General features: G+C 35.9%; 1 protein-coding gene across 14 annotated transcripts in view; it reads left to right on the plus strand.

The window, feature by feature from the left end:
* Positions 1-27,688, plus strand: part of LOC140138091 (protein phosphatase EYA1-like) — a 351,231-nt gene that overhangs the window by 203,400 nt on the left and 120,143 nt on the right. The window contains exon 1 of one of the 14 annotated variants that reach the window (XM_072159975.1): positions 10,098-10,157. The exons of the other annotated variants lie outside the window; for them this stretch is intronic. Coding sequence (XP_072016076.1) covers positions 10,113-10,157 — 45 coding nt within the window. The 5' untranslated portion in view covers positions 10,098-10,112. Of the gene's footprint in view, positions 1-10,097; positions 10,158-27,688 lie in introns of those variants that run through there. 14 annotated transcript variants of the gene reach the window in all.

A 27,688-nucleotide genomic window follows, 5' to 3' on the forward strand; every position in this document is an offset into this window, starting at 1 on the left:
TGCTCACTCAACTCTCGCTTTTGTGCGTGTTTTCGCGATAAATTGCTCACTATAAAAGCGGCTGCTCGCCAAAATTGCTCACTTTTTGGTTTGACGCTGCCAGGGGCAGTCACGCTCCTGGTCAGCTCTGTCACAGCAGATTTGAAATGAGACTCATCGGGCATTGGAAGTGATTGCCACTCACTGCCGTAGCCTCGCTTTCCTTGACATTGGTTCAGTAAATTTCAGCTTCGATGTGGAAGACATTTAATGCAATTTATGGGAACTTTCAGCCAAAAATGATGGTCAAAATGTAGCAGACGACATGCAGCCATGTCAGCAGAGTAAAGTGGGTTGTCATCATCGAGCCTTTTTCAAGGCTAGCCTAGCTTTCTCCACTTTGTGAATTTAGTTCCCATGAATGCTTAATTGTCTCCCTCGAAGATAGGCCTATAGAACTGCACCATTTTCAGCATCTTTACAGTCACAAATCGTCATAAATCGGTAAGCTTAGGTGGCCTAGGCTGCTGAGCCTTGCGCCTGTAGGTGGCCTGGAAAGTTGAAGCTTACCTAGGCTCTTGGATATCATGGTTCAACGTGACTGATCAAGCTTCATTTTAATCATCTTTAATTACGATAGAATATAATTAAAGGGGAAGTTCCTAGTCTTCAAGAAAGGCTAAGGTTAGCCTTGCATTATGACGATGCATGCATGCCATGCAGATGGTGGCTCTGAATTTAGGTGTTACGGATTAAAGGCACACTCGTCGTTTTATGAATTAAAAAAAAGGAACTTCCTGTTTATTCTATCAATTGTGCAGTTCTAAACTTAAGAATCAAGGAAAGTACGTGGATAATCTGCCAGTGACTTCCAAAATTAATTAAATAGGCTGAACTTGAAGCCTATTATTTTTCTGATTTATTTATTGATTTTTATATCACAAAGAAATTTGACTTCTGATTGGCCTAAATTACTCAATTGCCAAACTGATAGACAAGCTGGCATCAGTCGAAAGCTCCCGCCATGAGTAATATTTTTAAGAACCAGTGAAATTAGCAATAAGAATAGTTCACCATTTTAGATGGCATTTCGTACAGTTTGTCTTTTTGTCCAGTCGTTCCAGGTTCCGGATTCTCAGTATTCACCCCCGCGGCCCAGCCGCGTTACAAAATGTAGAATCAGAATTTGTTAAGAATGGGGAACTCTCTTACCAATTCAAATGTGACGGTATATGTATGTAAAATTAAACACTTTAATAAACTCAGTTAAATGTAATAAATGTAATAAAACCGAAAAATATCATGTTTGAAGCTTCGGAAAGATTCTGTGATTACATATTTCATAAAGTGCTTAAATGGAAGACATGCAGGATATAACCTTTTTGTGTAACATTCACCTAAATAAATAAATTAGAAGATAATGAAACCAAATTTAACATTTTCAGTCATCATTCACACTCAACGGCAACTAAATAAAATCAAAATTATATCATGATATGAAGCATGAAATAGAATTGTGCATGTATGTGGATACCTAATGTACTGTATTTAAGAAGTAACACCCGTTCCGTCAGTCGGTCTGTTGGTTATTTTCAGGCGGCGGATGACATGATCGAGCCGGCAACTCGTGAAACCGCCCGGCCGTATGGCATTTTCCATATACTGTTAGTTTTGTGGGGTTCATTATCGAACCCCAACGGTTTTAGCTTGTATTTATATTATTTATCAACATAGGCCTATTTGTTTGGGATATTTCAAGCGTTTTAAAATTTCAAAATAATCCCATTCAATTACACGGTTGACGATGAAAATTTACTGAATTTAGGGACTGCACGTCATACACCACCTGGTTATTTTAGTTGGTCCGTTAGCTAGTGTTATTCTAAGACCAGCTTGAGGACAACTCATGAGATCACTTAAGTGAGAAATATCGCCCAAATTTACCTCCGTTTGTTTATTTACAATCTTCAATCGTCTGTAAAAAGAAAACAGTTTAGATGTTGCATGATACAATGGATGATTTGGAGTGGAGGCAGAGTACGCTGTGGGTTGAACAGTAACAATATATGTGATGAGGCGATGTTTGTTTAGCGGGATTTGAATTGCAAATGAGAAGGCAGTAGTATTTTGCTGAATTAACAACTCATTACTAAGAGGATAAATTTAGTCTGAGTATTTTATTTTTTCAATGAGTTGATTTTTTTTGGATAAAAGTAACAGGATGCAGTTAGAGAAGGACTCAAAATTAAACATGCTCTGCTATGCAGTAATCTTGCAAATTTAGGAGTGATAATAATTTTGAATTTTCATTGTTTTATTTAAGAGGATAAATTAAGTCTGAGTATTTTATTTGTTCAATGAGATGATTTTTATATTGGTTTAAAAATAACTAGATGTAGTTACATAAGTATTCAAAATTACACATGCTTTGTTATGTAAATGGTCTTGCAAATGTAGAGTAGATACTAATTTATAAATTCTTTATATTTGTTAGAAGAATTTTGTATTCATAATGTTTGCATGGAGATAGCAGCGGATGTATTTGTATGTATAACAGATAATTTGCTATACTATTCTGTTATCTGAAGAGAATTCATCTTCATACCCTCTCAAATATCTTACTTCCCACTGTATGATATTAGGAGCATTTCATGATAAATAAATTATTAATAAATTATAATCAAAATAAACTAAATTCTGCATTAAAGACCCAATAATTGTGTTTGTATGTCTACTGCTAAATATCAGTTTAGATATAAAAAGAGATTTCTCCATATTTCCAAAAATAGGAAATGATAGGCATCATATTCATAAGTAAATGATGAAGTTTTTAACGCCAAAGAAAATAAAAAAGTTAGGAACTTTAAAACAAAAGTTCCTGCAAAAGTAAAGTTTTAACGACCTTGCACCAGAGCTCTTGATTTACAGTACGCTGGGAAAGTCTGAACCCTGACAACATGAGAGAATTTTGTTCATGATTGATGAAAACGACAAGGGCCCAAACTACGAAAACAACATCCTTCCGACCAAAAACTCCACATATATATGAACCAATTTAAGAAGCAATGGTAATTGGGTAGAAGCAACACATAGGTTGATGAAGAGAAACAAGCTTCCAATTTATAGCATGGAGAGTTGCACTATGAGGCATATAATAGCATCATTCCAAGAGCACAGTCCATCAACCCCCATTATCTATCATGGTGCTCAAGTTGACCTCAAGTCATGGAGTATGAGTTTTTGTCTCCACTGTATTCAAAGTTCATTCTGTGCATATATAAACATATTAGGGTTCAAGACATGTGTCGTGGTGGATGAGCTTGTTGAAGATCTTACTGTTTTTACCTCACTCTCTCCACCAAGCCAAATTAAACTTTATATTCTCCAATTTTACCTGTGCTATTTGTGGTAACCTTTCGACAAAAGTGCATGAAGTGGGTTGATGACAAATATTATTCTTTTTTATGCAGTCTTTTTGTACATGACTAGAAATGTCAATGCACTCCTACTTGCTACTTGTTAATAAATCCTGCCCCAATTTTCGCCTATTCTTCCAATTCTGTTCAACCCAGAAATTTCTCGGCTGCTTCAAAAAAAAAATTAAATTGAGTAAAACAAACATACACTTAGATTCTCTAGAGAAGTGTTGCACACAAGTGCTAGGTCCATAGCTATTCATTCTCAATTACTCATGTTTTTGCTTGTCTTTGAAAGAACCAACAGTTGAAGGCAAAAGGTAACCCAATTGTTCTTTGTCTAAATGTTAGCCATCCCGTACGTGACCTCGTAATTTCTGTCCCCTTTTCATCGTATGGTTTGGTAGTGTGGTGACTTGCCCTAGTTTTCTCGTATCTGGCGATATACCGCCGGGGCGATTGTTTTGTCGCCAATAGGGACATCCGCATTAAATGAATTACGAGGTAGGATACAAGTTTTATAAACTGTTGCATATTGTGCTGCATCTTTCTGTCGTATTCCATTTCTTTTAGTAATTAAGGTTCTGCTTTAAAGAGATGTTTGTTTAGTTGAAAAGCAATTTAACGGTTTTATTGAGAGAATTTACTTTCATGTCATTTTGTTTGGTTTAGACGAGCAAATTTAAGCTCCTTTGTATTGTATTGATAAAAATTGGCCAACTTGAGGAAAAAAATGCTCCAAATGGCTAATACTTTATTTTTTTGGAAATAAATATGAAGAAAAACAGATCTGGTGGGCATTGTGTGAGATGTAATTAATATTTCTGTACATATATGTTTTGGGTAATGAATTTGTTCTTTGAAATGATTTGTGTTTGTTCATGTGTTTGCATTTATCAGCAATAGAAGTAAAACCATGACGGAAAGCAGAGTCATTAGTTGTACCATCAAGTTGACACAATTTGTGCAAAGACTTGATTTAGGAACTTTGTGAGTTATCTACTGGCAGAAATACTCCCATCAAAGTGAAAATTTGAAAAATTATATTAAAAAGATGACACCAATTCCAGCAATATCAACAGTGGAAGATCCAAGGTCACCTTAAGTTTCATCATACACTGTGAAAACACTGTGTAAAACTTTTAAACAATTAGGGTTGTTAAGGTGACCTGCTTGATCAACTTGTTTAATATTTTATCATTTTGCACAAGTTGCTAAAGCAGGTCACTTAAACAACCCGATTTTAAACAACTTTCTAAACAGTGTTTAACAGTGTATTTCATCAGTGATTGAACTTCAGAATGAGAGTGAAAATTTAAAAATTACATATATATGAAGTAACCAAAAAGCAACAACTGTCCTCTTTTGAAGCTCTCAAATAGGTTGTTCCCCCTCCATATGAATTGATTTGTATTTAGCCTATATGGAACTACAGCAACACTCGACAATTGCTACTTGTTGCCATTTTTTGCTTAGTTTAATTTCTTTTAATAAATGAAAAGAAGTCATTTATAATGTTCCAATCAGATTCACATGGCTGCGTAAGACAGTTACAAAGCACCAAATTTGTCAAATGAGACCAAATAATTAACTAATTGAAGTGCTTGGTTACATTAAAATCCGACAAAAAATGAGTTGTGGTGTAATGAGAGGAAACCGTATTATTCTGTTAAATCTGCCAACCTTCCAGAACGCAGCGATTAATTCTGCCACTTAGCTGCCTCAGTCTTGATCGTTATCAAAATTTCCTTAGGTAACCATATTTTGGATGTTATATTAAATCAATTTCCACATGGTTTCCTTGATGATTTGTTGCTTCTGGCTGTTGTCGTTTGGATTATTACAAGCCTCGCTCAAATCCTATAAACAGATTACGGAATATCAAAACAACATTTTACGCACCATAACACGCCGATTTTTATCAGCGATAATTTTCATAAGGGATATTCCGAGTATTCATAATGTTTATCTTTATTAAGGTGACAAGAATAGCGTAAGTTGTTACAGTAGCCAAATCGATTGCTTAAATTAGAATAATCTGAACTCTGACCTTTTGAAAACACCTGTGAGGTTTGAGGAAAAGAAGCTTGGCTTATCAAGTTTCCCAAGGTTGGCGAGCTGGTTACGATTAACCATTGAAAATTAGCATTTTAGTTAGTATCGAGTGTAGTTGAGATGGGATGGTGAAATCTTAGGAATCAGGAATCGTCTGTTTTTGTCATTAGCTATTCAGGTGCAGGTATTTCTGATTTGAAAACTACTTGCAGACAATTACAAGATGGTCTACAACACGATAGTTTGTATGTATGAATTTATTTGTATGTGAAATTTGCACGAGACTGTGTGCCTTGAAAAAATAAGTTGGAAGTAATTTTTGGTTTTTAAAAGTGTAATATTTGTGAACATTTGAATCATGACACATATTCTAAAATTTCTCTGTGAACATTTCAGACTGGTACAGTCAAACAGGGCATTTTGCAAGTTTGTATAAAAAGTTTGACACATTTTATGTCATTATTACTGCGGTTATTATTATTTATTTATTTCATTCTGTAACATTATAGTAACAAAGAGCAATATTTGTGGTGGGAAAATGACATTAGTTGCTGTTTTGATTATATGAAATCTTATGCACTGTTCTTTAAGAAGATAATTAGCTAACTTCACCATCCACATGGAGTAAGGACCTTTGTTTTCAGTACTAATATTTGCTATCTTCAGTAGATAGTTCTTATAACAATAAAGAAGTCTATTCTCTTTGTGTGTGATGACTGAGGGAATGTGTTGGAGGGTTCGTATGGGTGAATATATGACCAAGGGTGTTTATTTTTCACAATATAGTTCAACTTCTAAGTTCATTTGTTCATTTGTTCAAAAATCTTGGCTATTGCTGTCTTCAGTAGATAGCACAATATTATATAAAGGTGATAAAATTGCCTGTATCTTTTTGTACCAAAAGCTTATGTATATGCTTGGAAAATGGAATATTTAGATCTTAGTCAACAAGGTGAAGGGGGGGCAACTGCCACCGTGAGGAACATCTTACTCTCCTCTACCCCCTTCCCTTCCCCCAGATGCTTTCTCCCATTTTTGACCAATCTTCCACCGCCTTGAAGGAGTTGCATTTGGCTACTGCTCTAATCATAGAATGATGACCAAATTTGGATCCTATTGGTAGCTTCAAAAAGTTCCCAGACATTGCACTTTATTACTTCTTTCAAAGTTAGCCATAGGGGGCCTAGATGATGTTCAACCAATAATCTTACTTCTTTAATTCCATGTTGGTATGTAATTATAACTTAGGTTAATATTATTATTTATTTGACATTGCTCCAAACCAAATCAAACAATAGTGGATGTACTCTTTGCCGACAACATTGCTCTGTTTTCTATAGAGTAATATCTCATGAGTGCACTAGCATGCCTTCTTTTATAGAGGTAACGTTAATACCTTCATGCAAATATTTATGTGTGGTACATATAAATGAACAGTGTTATGCTACTGAGAAATCAGAAACTTAAATTATTATTTTAGTTGCTTTCATCTAATCTCGGAATCAACAGATGAGAGGGAGGGTACCCTGTTGAAGCAATAATTTATCTCCAAATATTAGTTCAGTTGTAAAGGCCTCAGGCTCATCATTCTGAATCATAAAAGGCTTTGGTATAATATATTGAGGACAGACAGTGGTGAACCATTTGAAAAGGATAAACAACCACAATAAGCAGCCCGCATCTTTCTAAATATTAGCAGGAAAGCTGCAAGCCAATTGGGGCAAATTTTAAATTAACCAAAAGCGAAGTCTTTGATAAACGTAACGCGAGACCGGACAGGAGAAATATGAAATTGGCATTTGGTTTCAACACTGTTTTTCAATGCAAAGTGGCGGCGAGCTAGCTGTGGTATATAGTCATTGGATTTTTTTTTGGCACTGTGTTGTGTGTAGTTCACGTCTCTCAAGATATTGCCTTGGCAGTGTGTTTGGATTGGCTTGAGGCTAACAGGCGTCAATACCACTCAAGGAGAATGAACAAGCGGCGAAAGCAGGCCTGCAAAAGCGATGTCGCAGGAAACACGCACCGCAATGGGTGTGAAGCCATGAGAAGCTCCAAGCCGTAAAAAAAAATGCGATAGCAGCAAGCAAATTAAGGCCCACCTCAAAGTGTTTGGAATTGTTGAGAAAGTTGTGATAAGTAATTTAGCTCAAAAAATAGGCAATGACATGTTAAAAAACAAACAAAGGCGGGGAATCGCAATAATTTTATGAGGAGAAAATTGGTGATATAGAACATTGCTTAAGGGCATTTGTTATGATATTAATATAGACAGATGGTTACGAAATTGTTAAAGTGGGTGGCATTGACCTAGTCCGAGTATCCCCCCTTATTTATAGCATCAAATTAATAGCCCAAAAAATGGATATCATTCTCATCATATTATTGAACCATTTTGCATGATTCATCCTCATTCCCCCAAAATACCACAAGTTTACTTGATGTTTGTAGCTGGCAGTGTGTTTGTGTCACATTGGTGGTAACCAGGGCTTACCCTCTGAGGTACAACTAATAGCGACTAATGAATAGTGACTAAGAGATGCCGGAGGCTGGAAGATCCAAGGAAGAAGACTACATGGAGAGAAAGATGCATACACGACTGTGAGCCTCTGGGGTTGCGTAGACAATTATGCACGCCCATAGAGCAATTCAAGGAGGAAGATGTTGCCAGCGGCAATCCACATCTTCTCTCTCTCTCATCTCTCTCCTCGCTCCTCACCACGTACATTGAGTCCATCTACAATGGATTATTGATTTCACCCTCATCCTAGGAAGAATATGAGCAAAATATTTATCAGTGTTCCTGCCTCGATAATTAAATTTTTTGTACAGTCATTGTTACCGGGAGAGCCCTCATTTCAGTATGCATCGACTCGGCTGTATGCATGGCCCAGTCAAACCCAGGGAGAAAGAAAAGTCACAGTGCAATATGTCTATGCAGCTAGCGCTATACATTGTGGCGTGGCTATACTTGCCATGTACACACACATAAGCAATTTCTTTTCTCTTTTTCTTTCCCCTTTCAGTTTTTTTTTTTTCTCTGCGGGGCCGGGTCCATCACATCACAATGATTCATAGAACCATGCACTGAATGCTACATTGTGTCAGGCAGCATAGCAGTGAGCAATTACTGCTTACTTGCTTACTTGCTTAATTCGAGTGGTGTCCTCGAACTGTGATGGCTTTCCACAACTTCCTGTCCTCCATTGCTGTCTTGAAGTCTGCTGCCTCCAGTCCAGTGTCATTTTTCAGAATGTCAATGTAGGTCAGAGCAGGTCTTCCAGGTTTCCGCCTCCCATGCTTGGGTGTCCAATGAACCATTTTTGATGCGGGCTCATCACTTCTAGAACAGTGGCCAGCAAACCGGGTTCTTCTTTCCCTGATCTTGTGGCTTAATTTGGGAAGATCTCCATATAGGTCTGCATTTGACCTATGTTCTTTCCAATGCACATTCAGTACAGTTCTTAGCATACGGGTGTAGCAGCCATCCAGACCCTTTGCAAGTTTAGGGGTGATGGTCCATGCTTCGCATCCATAAAGCAGCACTGACTCCACTGTTGCAGCAAAAATACTGAAGTTTGAAACTCTTGGTAAGAGTTGACCTCCAGATTTTCTTTAGTTTACTGCACGCCCTCCATGCTGCTGCTTTACGTAACTTGACATCCCTTTCTGTGCTTTTCATCCAAGCGCCTAGGTATTTGAAGTCATCTACCTCCTCTAGTTCTACACCCTCAATTGTTGTGATGCTTTCTCTCCTGTTATTGTAGGACATATACTTTGTTTTACTTCCATTCATCTTCAGGCCCACTTTAGCAGCTGAAGTCTCCACTCTCTGAAGCAGTTCTTGTGCTTGGTGTATTTCCTCAGACAACAGTGCAATGTCGTCAGCAAAATCAAAGTCTGTCACCACAACTGGACCAACTCTCCTACTTCGCCTCTTTTCCAGATGGAATCCTAGCTCCTCTTCATTTCCTTCAATAGCTATTCTCAGTGCAAAGTCGAGGACAATCACAAACAGGTATGGGCGAGGTATCCCCTGAAGTACTCCTGCTAAGATTTCAAACAATTCTGTCTCGCCATCTGGTGATATTACTTTCGCTTTTGTGTTTTGGTAAATTTTGCCAATAGCTTCAACAATGAGTTCGAATACCGTGAGGCATGGAGTATCTTCAACATCTTGCCTCTATGGATGGTGTCGAAAGCTTTCTTGAAGTCGATGAATGTTATTATCGCTGGCAGGTTATGCGCCTTTACCTCTTCAATCAGCCTACGTAGTGCAAGGATGTGTCCAACAGTCGTTCTACCAACTCTAAATCCATTCTGATTTGTTCTTAGATGCTGAGCAATTACTGTATTAGCACCTATGTTGTGTGACCCCATTGTAAAGGGACCGAGTGACTGAAAGCTCTATTATAAGACACCAATTTGAGTACACAAAGATATCTCGGTCATCATTGGACTGGCCGGCTAAACGTCCGTGGTCATTGAAACTCAATCGGTCAAGAGATTTCAATGCCCGACATTCACGCCATGCCTTATTCTTAAAACGTTTATGTTTCTGCTTTTTGCTGCACCGTTCGTCCGTCCATTCAACATTAAAGTGCGAGTACATAGTCTCTGGATAAAATAGGACTTACAACTGCCCCTTATATTCGGAACAGTATGATAGTACCAACTCGGCTTGTTTCAGACTATTACCACTCTAAGGTAAATATTATGCCATGTTGTTTGTGTTCTGCCTTAACCCTTGTGTCTTGTGTAAGATTGATGGCTTAGGTAAACTCTCTGTATAAAGACTGTCTACTGACTCCCATCTAGGACATCACTCATCGGCCGGTCCTAGCTGCTTAGTGGGCAGAATATCATTAGCAACTTATTAAACTCGTTCACTCTCTGCCAGTGTCTTTCACACTACTGTCTGATTTTTGCATGAATTGGTCATTTTATATTCTATCGGTTTTTTTGTTGTTAAATCAAATAGTAAAGTACTATATATGAACATTGTTTTAAATATGATACTAGAATAATCTCATTTAACGGCAAAGGATCATTCTCTGTCATATAAACTAAGACGTGTGTCTTCAGTATCATATTTATGAATTGATAGTAATTGATTATAAATCTATCTGAATTGCAAGATATTAAGTTCTGGGAATGATAACATAAAAGGGAAACTATTTTTGCATTGTTTTCCATCAAATTGATTTGAGGTTGTAAGAGTTGTCCGGAAATGATAAGAATTCAGAAGCTTCAAATCTTGAAATATGATATGTTATCAACCAAAAATGAAATATCGCAATCAAAAAAGGTATTAATAGTGGTTATTGGTATTCAAACATCATCTAGTAGCCACAAGGTGCATAATTTAAATTTATGAATCAAATGATTGATGGAGCATGATATCGATTTGTGATCTCTGATTGGCTGAGTAGAAACACAAACCCCACCTTCTTATTACCATAATAATTACCATAACCAAATTTGATCATGCTATAGCTGCCTCATGTTTTATTTGTATAAAGGCAGCTTCTCTCGATGTTATAATTCTATATTGCAGGTTTCACAAACGCCATTTTCTTCCACATCCCAAAGATTGATGATTTCACCATGGTAACCCCTATGCATCAAAAACACACAAATGTGACAGATTCTTAAAATAGCCAAATTTGTTGTAAGAAAACAACATCATTGTTTAGTCAAAAGCTTCTAACATTTGCACTGTGAGCCCTGTGCAAAGTGTGGAAACATAACTTGTACATCTGTGTTACTTTTTATTAACCAATTTGTGCTCAAACTAGGCACATTCGTTTCAAACTTTCAATATTTTTCATTGTCCATAACCACACACATTTCCATACAAATGTGTAATCCTTTTAATGTTTTATTCAGTCAGGAAATAATCATACATGGTTTTCTTGAAATATCCCAAGTAAGCATGGTAGCCATGTTTTATGAATAGGCAACCTGTATGTCCGTCTTTGTAGTGTTAAACATGTAGACCTATCTTGTGATTGATTAGGTAATGTTGGTTAGTAGGTATAGAGTTCTCCTATTGGGTATATCATGTATACTCTGTACATTGACATACGCTTCCATTAAAGACTCAATGGTAGCATTCTATTAAGAATCATTTTGTGCTGCTAGTTAATATTGACATATATCTTGCCAAGGTTGTACTTTATGGTACAAGAGATTAATGTTGATATTATTGTTCTGCTTTATAAAGCAAATTGATTAATTTGAAATATTTTATCGAAGTAGTCGGGAAAACTTAGTAAACTTAGTGGTGGTTAAATGCCCCAATTATTAAGCAAACATACAGTAGCATTACAGTAAATAGTACGAACAACTGTTGCTTTAAAACAACAATAATTGTTCTGAATGAGTTGTCTTTGATATAAACTTCTAGTTGTACCAATAACTGAGTATGACATGAGCTTTTTCATATGGTCAAACTTCAATATTTATTCTAGAATACAATGAAAGAATACACTTTGCTAAACAAATATGCCACTGTATTTGTACATAGGAGGTAGGCTGTAACCTTCATTTATTTGATTGCTGTATGGTGGCTTCATGTTCACATAAAGCATATACTGAAAGAGAGAAATTTTTGTCATGATTGAGTCAGTATAATGAGTGAGTGAGCAAGTGAGTGCACTGATTGGTTGATTTATTGCTTGATTGGGTAAGCAAGTGAGCAAGTGATTGATTGAGTGATTGAGCAAGCGAGTGCAATGAGTGGTTGATTTATTGCTTGATTGGGTAAGCAAGTGAGCAAGTGATTGATTGACTGATTGAGCAAGCGAGTGCAATGATTGGTTGATTTATTGCTTGATTGGGTAAGCAAGTGAGCAAGTGATTGATTGACTGATTGAGCAAGCGAGTGCAATGATTGATTGATTTATTGCTTGATTGGGTAAGCAAGTGAGCAAGTGATTGATTGACTGATTGAGCAAGCGAGTGCAATGATTGGTTGATTTATTGCTTGATTGGGTAAGCAAGTGAGCAAGTGATTGATTGACTGATTGAGCAAGCGAGTGCAATGATTGATTGATTTATTGCTTGATTGGGTAAGCAAGTGAGCAAGTGATTGTTTGATTGATTGCTTGATTGATTAATTGATTGATTGATTGACTGATTGAGCAAGTGAGTGCATGAGTGAGTACAGCTATTGAGTTAGTAGTGAGTTAACGAAGCAAGTGATTAATGTTTGATTATTAAAACATATATTTCATATTCAAATGTACCAAATGACTTAACAAATTACAAAAGGTTCATGAAACTTTTCTCAAAAAGATCACGACCTGATACAGTCTCTCACTAGCTGATGAAAGATAGAGTACCATCTGAAAATTCCGAGGTAGGAATTAATTCCTTGTGTTTGGATCAAAAGTTTAAATCAAAATCTAAATTACAAAAGGATTTTCGCAAAGGTAAACAAGTCCCAACATACTGAATCCATCAGATGTACATTGGTTGGATTCTTTATAGTACTTTTACAGATGTACTGGCACTGATGGGCTAGAAAAGCTGCCTATTTGTGCACACTTTGTGTCTCAGTCATTTGTAATTTCCGCTGTACTAGTAATCTCTTCCTAACCTGTCATATTCAATGATGCCGTCTAATGATGACAATAATGCAAATGATGGATGGAGAGATGGTGCGCTGGATGGTCATCAATTCTTGTCATTCATGGTCATAGTGTTATCATAACCATATAGATTGTCTTTGTCATTATTATGTATGTACATGTAACAGTGTATTTCTGTATAATGCTATCTACTGAAGATAACGGATTATGCTATCTACTGAAGATAACTGATAATGCTATCTACTGAAGATAACATTACTGATAATGCTATCTACTGAAGATAACTGATTATGCTATCTACTGAAAATAACTGATAATGCTATCTACTAAAGATGTCTGGTGTGCTTTAGATACTGAAGATACCATTTTCAGATTTGTCCAGTAACATTGACAACTGGAATTCCAGATTTTTTTTTCAGAAAGCAAACTTGGAAATCCAGATATTTCTTTTATTTAAAAGTTACTCCTCTACAGGGGTGTGCATTCATTTTCTGGAATAGCCCAAGTTGAACAGGCAACAATGAAATGCTATCTACTGAAGATAGCTTGTATAGAAATTCTATTATGTATGTTGTCAACTGCAGATATTACATTGAAATGTTACTATATGCAATGCGGCCCTGTACATACACTCCCACACTCCACACCTCACACACACCACCCCACCCCTACAGGCAGGTCAAATGGTATACAAAAATGTAATTTCTTATAAATGAAAGATTGCAACAACATAGCCATTGAAACAAGCTTAGCATTGATAGCAAATAAGTGTCTTTTTTTCTCATCATTTGGCATAGCATGATCAGTATTCTACCCATGAGACAAGCTTGCCTGCAGTAATCCTCTTTTCAAGCTACATAGCAAACTAGTGCAAAACATAACATAGTACCCTAACTACAGATACTTATCGCGATGCTTATTTGCCCCTCTGAAGCAGTACTGAGTGTAACAAAATTGAAAGCTTAACTTAAGCTTTATGAGTTTGCTAGGTAGAATTAAAGCATTGTTCCTTGAAAGGTATGTATGTAATCACACACAAAATGAATGAAGAGAATCTTGATTTTAAGTTACTAAAAAATAATAATTTGGTAACATTTTAATAATTGCAAGTCTAAATAAGGTGTTTTGATTTTCATCACTTTTGCGTGGTTATTTATATTGTCACACCACCACCGCAGCAGCTGCTGACACCACTTGCCACAACCACCACTGCCACAACCACCACCGCCACAACCAACACTGCCAAAACCAACACTGCCACAACCAACAACACCACAACTACCACCACATTAAAATAGACAACATAATTATTTTCTTTATGACATGATTCAATTAAATGTCAAAAGGATGTTGCATACTTTATTTAGAATGATGATTATTCAAAATTTTAAATCGATATAAAGAGTAAAGATGCAAATAATGATATTTCACAACTAACCTTGTTAGTTAATTTTACAAACCAGTATAGCACTAAGATCAAATCTTCTGAAACGTCTCTCACCAGATAAATCACCATAAAAATCTCTCTTATAATACTGCAATTGACAAATTTTATGTCTGTATTTTTCAATATTATGCCAACTTTCATAGATTTTTACAAAATTTGTAAAAAATAATAAACATTGAGCATCAGCTAGCAATATCAAGTTGTAAGAAAATCAAAATAAGTACAGTTTGGTATGTTTGAATTCTTCTGTGTAGGGCACAAAATAATATTTCAACAAAAAATTTGAGTTCTAAAGTAGTCATTCTAATCATCTCCTGTGCAGCTCGTTTCAATTTGATGTGTCCATTTTGCTACAATTATGATTCGGTGTGATGCAAGCTTATTCCTAAATTCATCCGTTGAGGCTATATCTCTTGGGCCTGCGTCCCTCTCGGGAGCTATATTAATCTTAGTGACTAGTGCCTGCTATAAAGTGACAAAATGCATTAGAAGATGGCTTTTTGACAGAGATTGCTGCAAATGAACATGATGGTTGCATCTTCAGTGTTTCTGTTATGATGGAAATGAAAATGGAACAAATATGTATGCATGTTTTATAGAACATAAAATGTTGTCTGACACATTTTTAATAAGATGATGACAATGATGATGATCATCATCATTGTGATGGTGATGCTGATGACATTGATGATGATCATATTTGATAATGATGATAATAATGATGATGATTATAGTATAGAATAATACACATGTTGTTGTTGTTGTTGTTGTTGTTGTTGTTGTTGTTGTTGTTGTTGTTGTTGTTGATGATAATGATGATTATGATGACAATGATGATGATAGGCAAAGTCCAAATAACTGTGCTGTCAGCAGTAGATAGCAAATTCTGTTTCATGTACCCATATTAATTTTAGTGTAATATTTAAACATTAGAAATAAGTTAATGAGGTACTTCAACTAATGGTAAATTAACCAAAAAAAATTTAAGTGACAATTTTAATGTTTACTCTCATCCTGTTAAATTTAAAATAAAATTTCCAATTAGAACCTTATTAGATACCTTTTTGAAAAAAATATCAGGTGTTTTTTCTAGATAATTAATAGAAATGCTTTGCACTACATTTATAAATAATCATCATCCAAATAAACCATGTAGTATGCTGTGAATATATTTTTGTGCTCCGATGACCTTTTCTACAATTTTAGCCCAGTCTATTTTTTTCCTATTCTCTATCTCAGTTTTATATTTGCATTGGCTCTTACAATTCCAATAGCCTACTTCACAATTCACCAATCTCATTCGCAACGAGAACAAGTCGGTCTTTTGCCAGATATTACACGCTGACGCGTCAAGTAAAGCGGCTCTGCAGCACTGATAAAATTTACAGCACAGTCATAAGTGCACTTCAGTTGCTCCGCCATACACTCTGTGTATCGCTACGATGGTGTATATACGATAGAGGACATGTATCTAATATGAATAGTTGGCATGCGATTGTTTCGTACGAGCCAAACGATGAGTTGATAGTTTTGGGTTGACCAGTCCGGTGGCTAAAGTATACAGATAGGATAGTAAAATATCAGGATCGCTTCTTCACAAATACTTTGCAAGCCCAGCAGAGTGCTTCATTTGTCGTGGGACAGCGTGACCTATCGGGCAAGTGCTAACCCCCGGGGGATGTTAGCAATCTACTGCAGAGAGTACGAGGCTTTCACTGCTTGCAACACACTAATCAAATTGAACGCATTGCCCAAGCTTTCAACTCTGTGCCAGATGACGTGCTTAAAAGCCTTTCAGGCCCAGCTTGCCAAAAATTAATGGTTGTGGCCTCTTTCGGTAAATCACAAAAAGGAGGTGGGAGAGAGTAGGAAAAAAACCAAAGTGATGTCCTCCATTGCCAGTGCACTCACTCATTCTGAATGTGGCAGAATTGAGTACTGGAGTGGAGCATTTGCCCCATTTGTGGCCTTTTCAAAACCCCCTTGTGCCGACCCATTCACAAGTCCGTGCCAGTGTACAATAAGCCCTGGGTTTTTAATCCCCATGTAAACAGTCGGGCCATTCCCCTGTAGTTGGTTGGCTATTGCCATACTACCATGCCGGCAGAAGTAGGACACACCAGCTGGGCCAAGCAACCCTTGTATACATTATATATTTCTTAAGTTTGTGCAGTACTGTGGACATTAAAAATTCTCAAACTTGAGTGACTTGGAGCAATCCTAGTGAGCCAAATATTTTCATTTGTCACACTCTATTTTACTGCGTTCAATAGACCCGCTTTCTTTACTTAGCAAACGTTGACTGTCCTTCAACTCTTTCCCTAGAAAATAGCAGCTGAGATATATATTTCTGTGCTCTACTTGTTACAACACTGTGCCAATCTTGAAGGAGAATTGCATGCCATTGTTGTAGGTATGTGCCTAACTCGAGGGCAAACCATAAGACTGGATTCAGGTCGTAGGATACAAAGAATTTTTTGCTACAAAAAAGTTCACCCATAGGTGACTATGAGAATTCTTTGCTCAAGGTGTTGTTGTGGCAGTACTTCTTTTTATCCATGTAATAAATTTCTTTGATTATATCATAAGCAGTCTGTTAGAAACGGTAAGAAATGTAAATCTTGCTCTTCGTGCATAAACTATTATCACATAATGTAAATTTTTACCTTTTTTGATGACAGTTTTGCTTGTTTTAATTTGAAAGTGAGGAAATCATTGGAAGGATACAAAGAAATAATGGCAGTTTGTCACTTAGCCTGGATATATATTTTTGGCCAATCATTAGGAGATGTCAAACAAGCATGATGATTTAGAGATTTGATGGCCCCTCACGTGATATCGAGCAGTTGGTATTGAACGTATTGCCGTAGAATATGCTATTAGGGTTTGTTTGTGTATCACGTACGGTGAAAATTGGTACCAAAATAATGGATTCTTCATCACTCTACTGAAATTTATTAAAAAAGTGCATTGTGCATTGAAATTTAAATTGGTATCTTTATTATGGTTTTAAAAACACAAAATGTAATACATTGTAACATATTTTGAGGGTGATGTACTGAATTCACAGAATTGGTATTCCAACGTTTAATATTGGCTTTAGATTTGACCAACGTTAAAATTGATGTGTTGACCAATTATGCACAAAAACACGATCTTTTGATATAGCACATGATTATTTTGTATTATTTATTACATTGCAATAACATTCAAACAAACACCCCAAAATTCATTTCTATTTTGAAAGCCCTATCTGCAGCCTGCTTAACTTAAGGCAAATTTAATTAACAGAGTTCCGAGCCTGCTTTTGTGCCATGTTAAAAAAAAATAAGTGGGACACAGGCGCTGCGAGATGCTTTAAGCAAAATTGATGTTATTATGTCAACCCAGACCAAGCTAGCCACATTTTAACTTCCAGGCTTGTTTAAAAAGAAGGGGGCAAATCAATGAAGTACGAGATAGGAAGAGAAGGAAGGGGATATTTTAAGGTTGTGTAATTATTGAAGAAAAACAGGTAGCTAGTCTATCTTGGTTTACGAACGAGGCTCTCACATGATGGGGGTTTTGGTCGAAATGTATGCCCCCAGCTTGTGCACATTTTGTAAGCTATTCACTGTGTAGGGAATTTTACCACAAGAAAAGCGTATCCCAGTTTATTTGAAACATTTTGGATCTTGGTTATATTGAACATTTTTAATATGGGAATACTGCCGCTTTGATAAAATTGTACTTGAATTGTGCGAGTATACAGCATGCGCATCGTATACCAGGCTATACTGGCAATTTAAAGTGTGTCATGTGTATCGGGGCTTATTGTTACTGTGCTGACAACCTCTATCCCAACTTTTGGTGAAAATTAGATTTTTTTACTGATTTTGTAGATAGCCATGCTGTATACTGACACAATTGTATATCTATTGACAAAATTAAAGGAGGATTTCGTGATCCTAGCATCCTCTTTTTATGACATTGTTCAGTAGATATCCACAAAAAAGCTTATTTCCAAAATTTCAGTTGATTCCGATTTTGCGTTTGCGAGTTATGCATGATTATGTGTATTACACTGCTCCATAGACAATGTGTTGTAATTTTGTTCTGGTGCACCAGAACGAAATTCAAATTTGGCGATATTTTTGCAAGAAATATTTGGTACATAAACATTATGTAGCCAGAGGTATCCAGTGGTGTAAAAATCTCAACTTTTTTGGGAAAAGTGGGGGATGAGGCTGTGGATCACGAAATGCCCCTTTAAACCTACAGTCACCTTTATACTTTCCAAATAAACATTGTATCTTATACAGTGTTACAAGTATATATTTTAGCCAATAGCACAATGTTATTATAATTATAGTCACAAACCCTGTATTTTTAAACAATGAAAAATGCAGTACCATCTGCAATTATAGGTATGCTATATTCTGAAGATTACAAATAGAGGTGCTATCTACTGAAGATCGCAATTTGAAGTTATTGACTGATATCGGAATGTGTGTGCCATCCACTGAAGATCGCAATTCGAGGTTATGACGAATGATAGCAGACTGTGTGTTCCACCTACTGAGGATAGCAATTTGAGGTTATTGACTGATAACAGAATGTATGCTATCTACTGAAGATAGCAATTTGAGGTTATTGACTGATAACAGAATGTGTTGCTATGTACTGAAGATCGCAATCTGAGGTTATTGACTGGTAGCTGAATGTGTGTGCTATCTACTGAAGATAGCAATTTGAGGTTATTGACTGATAACAGAATGTGTGCTATCTACTGAAGATAGCAATTTGAGGTTATTGACTGATAACAGAATGTGTTGCTATCTACTGAAGATAGCGATTTCTGATTATTTGACGGATAGCAGAATGCATGTGCTATCTACTGAAGATAGCTATTTAATGTCACTGACTGATAGCAGAATGTGTTACTATCTACTGACGATAGCAATTTTCAAGTTATTGACTGATAGCAGAATGTGTTGCTATCTACTGAAGATAGTAATTTGATGTCATTGACTGATAGTAGAATGTGTTGCTATCCACCGATGATAGCAATTTGAGGTTATTTGATAGTAGAATGCATGTGCTATCTACTGATAATAGCAATTTGAGGTTATTGACTGATAGCAGAATGTGTGTAATACCTACTGAAGATATCAATTTGAGGTTATTGACGACTGATAGCAGAATGTGTATGCTATCTACTGAAGATAGCAATTTAAAGGTTATTGACTGGTGGCAGAATGTGTGCTATCTACTGAAGATAGTAATTTGAGGTTACTGACTGATAGCAGAATGTGTGTGCTATCTACTGAAGATAGCAATTCTAAGTTATTGACTGATAGCAGAATGTATTGCTATCTACTGAAGATAGCAATTTTAAGTTATTGACTGATAGCAGAATGTGTTGCTTAATTGTTGCTATCTACTGAAGATAGCAATTTGACAGTAGATAGCAATTTGAGGTTATTGACTAATAGCAGAATATGTGCTATCTACTGAAGATAGCATTGAGGAGGGTAGATAGGTTGAAGTTTTAATGTGTTTTGATAAATGTATTCATTATTAATAGCAGGTCCTACAGATGAGTATAGGTAAATATCAGGTAAATACCTAGAAGTAGGCTAGGTCAATAAGATTTAGCCAACTCACATAGTACCCAATATTAAACGTGAAGTGGCCCCACCTGGCCTTCATAAGAGATCTATATTTAGATGGGGCATATACTCTGCAATGATGAGAAACCTTGATAGCTTGTAGTATATTACTGTAGTCGGTTGTTGGCCTTTCTTTCATTACGCTGTTTGTTCAGTTGGCTTTTAATATTACACCACGTATGTAGTGACATCAAGAGTTTGTGACTGACAGAACTGACTTAGCTGACTGACCGACTGACTAGTATTGGATCAATGAACAAGGAATTAATCAGTGTTTAAATTAGGAATAAAACATTCATGAGGTCCAACTTGTTTTTTAACGTTTAGTGTGTTACTGTGTGCAGCACATTTTGTGATGTAGTCAAGATTTGTGATTGCTTTTTTGTGTGTATTTTGAAAGAGCTTGAGCACTTTTGGTTTGAATTTGAGCATGATGATGTAGTCCTTCAAAGATTATTGTAGTTCTAGTCATCATTACCATCATTGTCATCATCATCATCATCATCATCATCATCATCATCATCATCATCATCATCATCATCATCATCACCACCACCACCACAATACAGTTCAAAATTAAAAATAATAATAGTGATGTTGATGATGCATAATATCCTCTACAGATAGTAACACAATTAAAAGATAGCAATTCATTAGCATAGAAGCATTTAACAGTTCAAAGAATTTCCCTTCCAAAAGGCCCCAAGTTAATCTTCAATTTTTCCCTACAATAGTGGATCCGTAATTTCTGCTAATACCTCAAGGAACTTTGCAAAATCATGACATAAAAGACTCGGAAGTGAATTTCAATTTGGACCCATTCCAATTTGCTGCTTGTTGACTCATTGTAAGATATTGTCAAGAAGGGGAAGGGAAAATTCTTGCTGCAATCCCGCCATCCTTGATTGCGGAAATGGCACACTGAACTTCCCCGCATTTATACCACAATACTTGGTTGCTCTTATTGGAAAGTGAAACCACCAATTGCCCTTAGAACCGTAACAAAAGCTCAAATTTGGCCAATATTTCAATTTGGGGGATGGTGTCTTCCCCAAGCTCCTGAGATACTAATTATTTGTCATCACAATATTTTCAGTAATTTGTTTTGACAATGAAAGATAGAAATTGGGCATCTTCGGAAAATAGTCGTCAAGGAGTTTGAAAAAATAGAACAGGCCTTGAAGGATGCTCTTTATATGGTAGCAAAACAATTGGATGAATTAGCTGGGTTGTGGCACTCGAAAAAATATATTGGGGTTGGGAACTGTGTTCGTGTGTGATTCTTAACTTCTTGCTTGTTTAGCAGTAATTGTGCCATGTGGGTCTAATAAATATTGACGTTTACAATGCTGATTATGCAAAATGAAATATGGCGTGTAAGTCAGAATGTGAAATATGATTATTGCTGTAGTTTGGTGTGTGGAAACAAAAGCTTGATACTGATACATCTGGAATTTGATAGTTAGCTTTTTTTGTTTTCCTACATACTTGTAATTCTAAATCCAATACACATGTTGTGTATTCGTATCAGATTTTTTAAATGCCTCTGAAAATTTTATTAGCATGATCTGTAAAAGTCACAAAAGATGCTGAAATAATGTTGGTGATGAAGCTTGTATTTATTCATAGTTATAGTAGTCCCATGTTATAGTGGGGTGATTGCAGAATTATTGGACAGCCAAAGGTGAATTTGGTTTGACCTTGTTGGAGACACTTTCCCTACCCCTAACCATAGCCATAATTATGCATAGCATTATATAGACACATGTTATGTCCTCTGATTAAATTGAAAATTAAAATATTCCAGTGAAAAACTTTCTGAAATGCACAAATTGAAAAACTAAAATGCAGCCAAAGTTGTCCAATCATGTCCCAACTTGTGCCCCTTAATCATATGACTCATGCAATGTTCCAGGTCATACCCTTATCATTAACCTTTAACCCTTAGGGTTTCCCCAACATATTTATTCAGATATTACCCCCCCCCCCTCTTTTTTTTAGTGCTAGCTAACAGCTTGGATGCCTTACCAACTACTCTTAAGTTGGAAAATATGTACAGGTCTATGTAAAAAAAATGACAATCATGAATTTAAAATTTGTTCAAAATTAACACGGCGTGATAAATTACAGGCAAAAAATTACCACTTATACACAGTATGTTGAATTATATATTTTTCATTCTGATAAATTAGGCAGTGATATTGTTATTGTTTATTCTCAGAATTTACAGCATATATTTGGAATTTCCAAAGAAAATTCTCCAATAAGATGAAACATTCTCCCAAGTGCAACGGGTCAGCATTATTATTGTTGTTGTTGTTGTTGTTGTTGTTGTTGTTGTTGTTGTTGTTGTTGTTGAATACATATTTGGAATCCGGGATTTGAAGTTACCTGTCAAAATTTCAGTCAGATGATATTTTTCTACAAATGTATCTATTTCATGTTGTTGTTGGTAATATATATCAACCATCATAGCTTGGTACGCATGATGAGTGCTGTTAGTTTCCAATTATCTATTACCAACCCAAAATTGTTTCACTAAAAGTGTATTTTAACCCACATCCACAAATCAAGAAAGGATCCAAAATGATAGTCCATTACATTGCTATAAAATGGATGTGAATAGATAGAGTAAACACATCCAGAATCTGTTAGTGTATCACAGTAGCTGCACGAAGGATGCTCCCAAAATGGCTGCTATTGCAGAGGTAGAGATTTTAAGTTTTGCAACAAGCCTCTAGTCACGCTTTTGACGCTCAGAGTAATAAGATTTTGGCCGATGGTGACTAGCAAACAATGATGAAAGAGAGTCAACACATGGCAAAAAGCCCACAGTGTTTCCAGGCTCATTAATTCGATTGTAGCTCTCTAGCCCATGCTACCCTTAAGTGATTTTAACGCAACCATATTGTGGACGACGACTACTGATGATTTGCCGATGGAGTAAGAAGTAAAAAAAATTGCACAAAGATGAAATAAGAAAGAATTGAGGAAGAGAAGAAAAAAATAAGAATGGCCGGCTAGCCAGACAGCCAGCTAGCCAGCCAGCCGGCAGATTTCTAGATGTGAATATTATGAAGGCTATATTATATGCAGGATATAAAGAGCTAGGGGTCATTTATTCAGGGAAAACGGATGCAAATATCTATTTGCTATTACCAGAGGGGTACATAGTGCTATTTTGGGTAATGTAATTTACTTGTAAGAGACTTTGAAATAGAGAGCTAAGGTCCTTTTATGGACAGGGGACATTTGCAAGTATCCTTTGTTATTGTGTCTGAGAAGTCTGTGAATTTGAGTTTAATGCCAATTGGAAAATGGGTTTGAAGTTCTGATCAAAGTATTCTTTGTCATTATTCCCATTATTTGGATATAAGTATTAATCATTTACAGAGAAATGGCAAATTATTGTTTACAAAATTAAAAAGAAGTCAATTAATTGATTATATTTACTGTTCAACATAATTTGTTGAGTGTTATATGTGTTGTGATTTTGTATATAATCTGTGACACAATCTGGTCCATGGAAGCCAAAGGCGGCAAATTTTTAATTGAGATAAAGGCAAAAATATGGAGTACAAAAACAATAAAATACATAAGAAAATAGACATCACAAGACTTTAGAACTTAGAACCAAGTATGCTAGATCATTGTTGTTTTCATTATATGATAGCCTAATGTTTGTATAAGGTAATAATAATAGTAACTCAATTTTCAAAAATGCCTTGTTTGGCCCCCATGGACCAGATCGTGTCACATTCTGTATGTTCTAATGGCTATATGAGTGAAAAAGGTCTTATTTCCAGAGGCAAAAGTTCAATAAACTTCATTTAACAATACCTCAAAATTTGATTTCAAGTTGTGGAGTATGAGTTTGTTTACTTGACACATTGGGCGCATCCAGATATTTTTGGCTCTCCCCCTAAAGAAGACATGGGAAAATCTTAATCTTTTTTAAGATCTGACCTCGTAAATCATAAGACAAATGAAATAAGAAAAAACAAAGGAAAGATCATAGCCAGCAGTAGTACATAGAGTATCATGCATACGGATTTCATCACAGTCTTACCTTAGCACGCTGGTAAGCAGCGTTTGAGATGGTGTTAATCGATAGTCGATAATCAATGATCAATCAGCTATTAATTGGATTCTAAAAATAATGATCACGGACTAGGGTGTTCAAATGTGTGTGTGTGTGGGGGGTGTATACCCCCTCGCATGTTGGTGCTCATAATTGCTGAGGATTTTTACCCCTAAAGAAGACATGGGAAAACTCAAACTTATTGGGAATCCCATGTCTTCTTTAGGGTAGGTGCCGTTAATTTCTGGAATAGCCCATTCAAAGGTCATTGTATGAATGTACAATCACATTGGAGTTACATAACTCTTTCCGGACAGATGAATCAATGACATGCACAGGTTTTCAAAAGTTAGGTCACTGCAGGTCTCAATTCCCCGACTGTTCAAAAATTATCTGCTTGCATTGCTTGCCGTAATAGCTAATTCACCAAACTTCCCCCGATTGGGTGCAGTTCCGTGGCTGACTGACAAAAGTGGGGGGCACAGCCCCAGGCCCTGCCCCCCCTTTTGTGTACGCCACTGAGATGAGTGCATGTTTGAATGAAATTCCAAGGGAAAGGACAGGACCGAAGTGAATGATAGCTGGGGAAGACAAGATAAGAAATACCATAGCTAGAAATGGCAGATCTACATCCATCCACTTATAAACAAAATGTAAGCGTCGTCTGCTTGGCTGGACTGAAAGTTGAGAAAGAGAAAGATGGTGATATCATTTGATTCATATATAGAGATAATCCAAGGTTACAAGGCATTGAATGTCAGCCTTGTAACCAATTTATCTCCAACTCTAGGCACTCGGAGACCACAAATTAACCATCTTGTGCTCACTTATGCAAATTTCTCACCAATTTTTTTTACACAAGATTCAATTTGCTTGCCATACTTCTCTTCTTATACCACTTTGACGAAGCGGGGTTGGCAATTCGTTTTGTGTGATACTGAGATGGCATAGGTGTGATTGAGTTACGAGTTATGTGCCGTTAAATTTCTGTCCTGACCAGATTTGGGAGGGATTGCATTTGCAATATTAAATTTTAAATGCCCAATCGCCGCAAGTCTTTTTAGCTTGGGCCTAAAAACTGTAAACCAGCATATCTTTGTACTATAACTTGATAATGTCAGTATCATAATAACAGTATAGGGTTTATTCTTTGATGGAAAACATCATTTTTATCAAATAATGAATGAGGTCATTTCAAGTTTTTTTAGACCATGCTAGAAATATCAGATAGGAAAATGTAATTATATCAGAGAGTTTTATGCTGCAAAATGTTGGTGTTGGTTTTGCTGGAGTAAATAAGTGCAATTTTATTATAAAAACTAACTTGAGATGAAGATGTACTTCTTATGTCCTGATAGTATAAGCAAAGCTTAATATTATAGGAGAGAGATATCCAGAAAATGATTTGATTGCAGCTGTGCAGAACTTGTATGTCCGACATACCTGGGTCTTTGATTTCACATACTTTTCACTTGTTTCAATTTTGGCACCAAATAAAACACTTTGGCAGCCTGTTTGGTACTGTTAGATAGTTAATGAGCTTTTTTGCTTCTAATTCATCTGTGCAAATTAAAATTCTATTTGTGCAATTTTTTAAGCAGAGCAAAATGATGCAATAAAGCAGGAATATCCAAAAAACTTGCAGCATAATTTTGTTCACTGTTTTTTGAATAAATATATTATGTTGTTGTAGTACATAGGAAATGTTTAAACCATAACAATAACAACAGCATGTAAGCACCTTGAAACAAAACTAGCTAAAATGCAGTAAGAAGTTACCACATAATATTTTGAATTCACAGACTGTCTGTGAATTCAGAGGAGTCTTTGATTTCACAGTCTGTGAATTCAGAGGAGTCTTTGAATTCACAGACTGTCTGTGAATTCAGAGGAGTTTTTGAATTCACAGCGCCCGAACTGAAATAGTTTGTCAAAATTACAAAAATGTGAAAGAATGTGCCATTTTAATAACAAAAAAACATATTGGATTTATTGTTTATTTTAGAGTATAAAATATAATAATTGATGAAAACAAAATATTCATTATTTTCTGGCATTGTGCTTTGGAATATGTTCTTTAAATAAATTTCATACATAAATGTATGATGCCTTAATCATATAAAGTGTTGTTTTGTCATGCACGGTAAGATGGCATAATGTTATAATAAGACAAAATGCAAATGTTAATGTTTAACCTAATAAATTATTGATGTGGTTTAGATTGAATAACCATAGACTGTAAAAAGAAGAAACCCTCTATATATCTTAAAGGGACATGTAGAGAATTAGTGAGGACTAAATAAAAAAAAAGCAATTGGTTAGAAATTGTTGATAAATCCGGAAAATACCCTTAAACTATTTTCTTTTCAGAAATATTGATAAAATAAGAAAACTGAGAGGTTGCATCCGTCTTTGAGATCAAGTCACCTATAGAGTTGCAGAGTTCCTTATGATTGAGCATAAAGAAATTAATGTTTGTATTATTTTCTTGACAAAATAAGGCAATGGCTAGCTTTAATATTCATTGGGCTATTCCATTTAAAATCCACACTACCCCTGTGAAAGATTTTGGAAATAGCTTCCACAGGGGGAGTAAGAATTTCAAATGGAATGAACACTCCATTGAATTTCATACACGTTCTGAGAGAGATTCAACCTGAATCTTCCACAGAGGGAGGGTGAGTTTCAAATGGAGCTGCCTATGCCTTCCAATGTGTTCATTCCATTTGAAATTCATACTCCCCATGTGAAAGATATTCAGTCAAAAATCTTCCACATGGGTGCGGATTTTAAATGGAAGAGCCCATTGTAAGGGTTAGTTACTACATTAGTAAATATTTGAAAATTTCCAAAAAAAAACCACTAAAAAAAACCAACAATGACATGAGTGGGGAATGTAGTTTGGGTTTGATGAATCTTATAATGCCCACTTAATTAGGGAACAGACCAAAAGTATGATGTTATCCTATAAATGAAAGTCCTTCCATGAAGGGGAAAGAGTCAAAAAGTCTGAGTATATTTGTTAAAAACTAGTAAAAATATCGGTCAAAAGTTGATAATTTTTGTCCATGTAAACAAAATTAATAAACATTGTATGTTAATATAAAACCTTATGTAGTTAAAATGATGTAATGAGTGAAATATTACTGACAATGGTGCAGTGGTTCTTAGATAGATATTTGGGAACATATTTCCCTGCATATTTCCATACATCCTTATTGCATTGAATGGCAGGTGCCTTGGAGTCTAGAAGAGTTTCCCCTTGCTCCTAGCATATAGGACAAGTCAATAGACAATTGAAGCCCGCTATGGAAACAATTGTTTCCACTTTTTGTGAATTTTCAAGATATCCTTGTAACTTTAGGGTTTACACCCTCGATAAATTTGTGTCTATTTTGCATTTTCTCAAAACTAATAACACAGTGGTAACAAAGTTACGTATATTATAGGGCAAGAATCAATTA

Source organism: Amphiura filiformis, chromosome 17 (assembly GCF_039555335.1).
Source record: "Amphiura filiformis chromosome 17, Afil_fr2py, whole genome shotgun sequence".
In the NCBI taxonomy this organism is placed as follows: domain Eukaryota; kingdom Metazoa; phylum Echinodermata; class Ophiuroidea; order Amphilepidida; family Amphiuridae; genus Amphiura; species Amphiura filiformis.